This window comes from Lactuca virosa, chromosome 7, assembly GCF_052849685.1.
Source record: "Lactuca virosa cultivar CGN04683 chromosome 7, Lactuca_virosa_CGN04683_v6, whole genome shotgun sequence".
NCBI lineage: Eukaryota > Viridiplantae > Streptophyta > Magnoliopsida > Asterales > Asteraceae > Lactuca > Lactuca virosa.
This window is the reverse complement of record NC_136432.1, coordinates 24,212,127-24,216,285: the sequence shown is the minus strand read 5'-3', so window position 1 is coordinate 24,216,285 and position 4,159 is coordinate 24,212,127. Positions and strand designations below refer to the sequence as shown.

Here is a 4,159-nt window from a genome sequence, read left to right as displayed (position 1 = left end):
CCCACCAGTGTAATAATATAATATAAAATATAATAAATGTAAAATCACATTATATTTAATACAAGTAAATGTAAATACCCAATAAAGAAAAAAGATTAATCATTTTCAATGGTCACAATTAATTAACGTCTTTGGGTATATATATATATATATATATATATATATATATATATATATATATATATATATATATATATATATATATATATATATTCAACTGACAGCCTTCAAATTATACATAAACCATTGCTATATGTCGTATTATATATATATATATATATATATATATATATATATATATATATATATATATATATATATATATATATATATATATATATATATGCCAAAAGCAATATATCTTAGATCAATGTTTATTTTACTTAATATATATCTTCTATACAAGATAACAATACGTTATATATTCCTCAATTTCAAGTAATTTATTTGTTATGTTCTATTTACAAAAAAATAATAATATAATTACCTAGTCATTTTAAAAAGGAAAAAAAATTACACATTACCTTAAATGAATATAAAGGTACATAATTACATATACCATCTAATATGATAATTAGACTAAAATACTTCATTACTGTAAGCATTTGACCTACATTTGAAAAAGTGTAAAAAAAAATGTAATATAAAGGAGTATAATTTATGTTCTCTAAAAAGTAAATTAATCTATTGAATGAATAATATTACGTATATAGAATATAAAGCTTTGTGTAAAACCCATAAATATATGTTTGTGTCTATATATATAGAAAAGAATGAGGGGCTTTTTATGAGTTGCTTATTAGTTCGAACACCTGTATATAAACCCATTACCCATGTACTAATGTACTATAGGAAGACTATCAGACCCCATTTCTCAAACTAAGTGAGCTTTCTACTTTCGTCTTTCTACATATATAATGGCTTCAAAAGCCGACGCCGACCACAAACAAAATGGTCACCCTTTACCACCGGAGTGTACGGTGGAAGAGGTGGCGCTGGTGGTGCCTGAAACCGATGACCCGTCGCTACCGGTGCTGACATTCCGGGCATGGACACTCGGAGTTGCCTCATGCACCGTTTTGATTTTTCTAAACACTTTCTTCATATACCGAACTCAGCCGCTAACCATCTCCGCCATCCTCATGCAAATTGCTGTTTTGCCGATCGGAAAATTCATGGCCGCCACCTTGCCGACGAAGGAGTATCGGTTGTTGGGTCGTAGCTTTAGCCTGAACCCGGGTCCGTTTAACATGAAGGAGCATGTGATTATCACGGTGTTCGCCAACTGCGGCGTTTCAATGGGAGGAGGGGATGCGTACTCCATCGGAGCCATTACTGTTATGAAAGCTTATTATCGACAGAGCTTGAATTTCCTCTGTGGTTTGATTATTGTCTTGACTACTCAGGTATAATTAATTAATTAATTAATCTTCATGGGTTTTCTTTAATTCTTCTAATTTCAAATAAGAATTTAATCGATTCGTCTGTCCTTGTTCAGATTGTGGGATATGGATGGGCCGGAATGTTGAGGAGGTACTTGGTTGATCCGGTGGAAATGTGGTGGCCGGCGAACCTTGCTCAGGTGTCTCTCTTCAGGTATGTTTTCAATCTGTTCATCCAATTTAATTATTATTACTTTTAACAATCGATTAAAACCTGATGTTTCAAATTTCAAACTTTGTTTGCTAAATATACATTTCAAGAATCGGACTTATTTCCTCATAAAGTATGACTACTTTTTATGCTCTTAACTTTTTAATGTTCTTCACTTTAATGATGGCATCAAGAATATCAAGTGTTCCATGAGATTGAGAAAAAAAAATGTTGTTCCATATTCCATGACGAGTTGACGACTGTTTTATTGGAGAATGTCGAACTCTTTTCAAAAGTGAAATCAAACAGAATCATTTCTATTCGAAATCTGTTCAATTGATTCTCCTGTTTTGTTTCAGAGCCCTACACGAGAAGGAGACGAAAGCACAGGGAATGACACGAATGAGATTCTTCATGATCTTCTTGGTTGCAAGCTTTGCATATTACGCATTTCCCGGCTATCTTTTTCCGATCTTGACCTTCTTCTCATGGGTATGTTGGGTTTTTCCGAACAGTATAACAGCACAGCAGATCGGCTCCGGTTACCATGGGCTAGGCGTCGGCGCTTTCACCCTCGATTGGGCGGGAATTTCAGCTTACCATGGAAGCCCACTAGTTACTCCATGGACTTCCATTATCAATGTCGGAGCTGGTTTCATCATGTTCGTTTACATCATCGTCCCACTTTGTTACTGGAAATTCAACACATTTGACGCACAAAAATTTCCCATCTTCTCCAATCAGCTCTTCACATCCACCGGACATAAATACGACACCACCAGAATCTTAACCCCACAATTCGACCTCAACATTGCTGCATATCAGAGTTACAGTAAGCTCTACTTGAGTCCCCTCTTTGCACTTTCAATTGGATCTGGATTCGCGAGATTCACAGCCACCCTCACCCATGTCGCGCTTTTTCATGGCGGGTAAGCAACCGTTCTTCGTTTAATTAAAACATAACAGGCCCTGGTCTCTGAATCCTGATACAATGATCGATACCTTGTAGGGATATATGGAAGCAGAGTAGATCTGCAGCACATAATGTGAAGCTTGATATCCATTCGAAACTAATGAAGACTTACAAACAAGTTCCTCAATGGTGGTATCTGGTGTTGTTGATCGGGAGCATTGCTTTATCGCTAATAATGTGTTTTGTCTGGCAAGAAGATGTTCAGCTCCCATGGTGGGGCTTTCTCTTCGCTTTCTTCTTGGCTTGGATTGTTACTCTCCCCATTGGAGTCATTCAAGCAACCACAAACCAGCAACCTGGATATGACATCATCGCACAGTTCATAATCGGTTATGTGTTACCCGGAAAACCAATCGCAAATCTTCTGTTCAAAATCTACGGGCGAATCAGTACCATTCACGCTCTTTCGTTTCTATCTGATCTTAAACTCGGACACTACATGAAAATCCCACCTAGATCCATGTTCACAGCTCAGGTATATGATGTTTCCATGTTACTATTAATTAACAAATCAATCGATATTCGAAAATCGAAACCCTAATTCTATTATCGAAACTGCCAGTTGGTGGGAACGCTAGTTGCAGGGACGGTGAATCTAGCAACATCATGGTGGATGTTGGAGAACGTCGAGAACATATGTGACATTGAAGGTCTTCATCCCGAAAGCCCATGGACGTGCCCGAAGTTCAGGGTTACTTTTGATGCTTCGGTGATATGGGGACTGATCGGACCACAACGACTGTTCGGACCTGGAGGTTTATACAGAAACCTGGTATGGCTATTCCTCGTCGGAGCATTCTTGCCTGTTCCCGTTTGGATTTTGAGCAAGATTTTCCCTGAGAAGAAATGGATTCCGTTGATCAACATCCCTGTTATCTCCTATGGTTTTGCTGGCATGCCACCTGCAACTCCTACAAACATTGCAAGTTGGCTTGTGACAGGGATGATCTTTAACTACTTTGTGTTTAAGTACCGGAAACAATGGTGGCAGAAGTACAATTATGTCCTTTCGGCGGCTTTAGATGCTGGGACAGCTTTCATGGGTGTGGTGCTGTTTTTTGCTCTTCAGAACGAAGGTGTTAATTTGAAATGGTGGGGATCCAAACCAGATCACTGTCCTTTGGCAACTTGTCCTATAGCCAAAGGGATTAATGTTACTGGATGCCCAATTTTCTAGGGGTAAGATTGTAATTTTAAATAAGAGGTATGGGCTATATACTGTGTAATGTGTAGTAGAGCCCTTGGTTACTCATAGATTTTGTTAGATGGATGTGGTCTAACCATTTGGTGTTCATTAGTGTATATGTTCCATTAGTAGAAATATGTTGCTCCAACATTTCATTAATCAGTGCTTAAAAAAACCTACTAAGAGGATCGAGTATGACTGTATGAGTTACATGAAGTTACTAAAAAGCCCTCTGTGCATTGTTTGTATAGCACCACTGTCACATATATTTAACTTGGGGCATAGTTCCTTACCAATATAAGTATTTAACCCTTAAAAAACTATTGGAACATTGTTTGCATGTGTAATACAAACTTTCTTGGTATAGAATATTAGAACCTTTTTAAAATTGTGTAATGTATATGTTT

The 4,159-nt window shown here is 37.0% G+C and overlaps 1 protein-coding gene across 1 annotated transcript; it reads left to right on the top strand.

The window, feature by feature from the left end:
* Positions 1-789: 789 nt before the first annotated feature.
* On the top strand, positions 790-3,911 carry LOC145124302 (oligopeptide transporter 3-like). Its single transcript, XM_079059587.1, has 5 exons — positions 790-1,406; positions 1,499-1,596; positions 1,953-2,522; positions 2,603-3,041; positions 3,129-3,911. Exons 1-5 carry the CDS (start codon positions 918-920, stop codon positions 3,741-3,743), a joined length of 2,211 nt encoding a protein of 736 aa, XP_078915713.1. The 5' UTR covers positions 790-917; the 3' UTR covers positions 3,744-3,911.
* The last annotated feature ends 248 nt before the right edge of the window (positions 3,912-4,159 follow it).

What these genes read in the sequence shown, in the direction of transcription:
- LOC145124302 (XM_079059587.1), top strand. Translation starts at nt 918, where the DNA reads ATGGCTTCAAAAGCCGACGCCGACCACAAACAAAATGGTCACCCTTTA. An exon ending in TTATTGTCTTGACTACTCAG is followed by an intron (nt 1,407 to 1,498) that starts GTATAATTAATT and finishes GTCCTTGTTCAG; the next exon opens with ATTGTGGGATATGGATGGGC. An exon ending in GTCGCGCTTTTTCATGGCGG is followed by an intron (nt 2,523 to 2,602) that starts GTAAGCAACCGT and finishes GATACCTTGTAG; the next exon opens with GGATATATGGAAGCAGAGTA.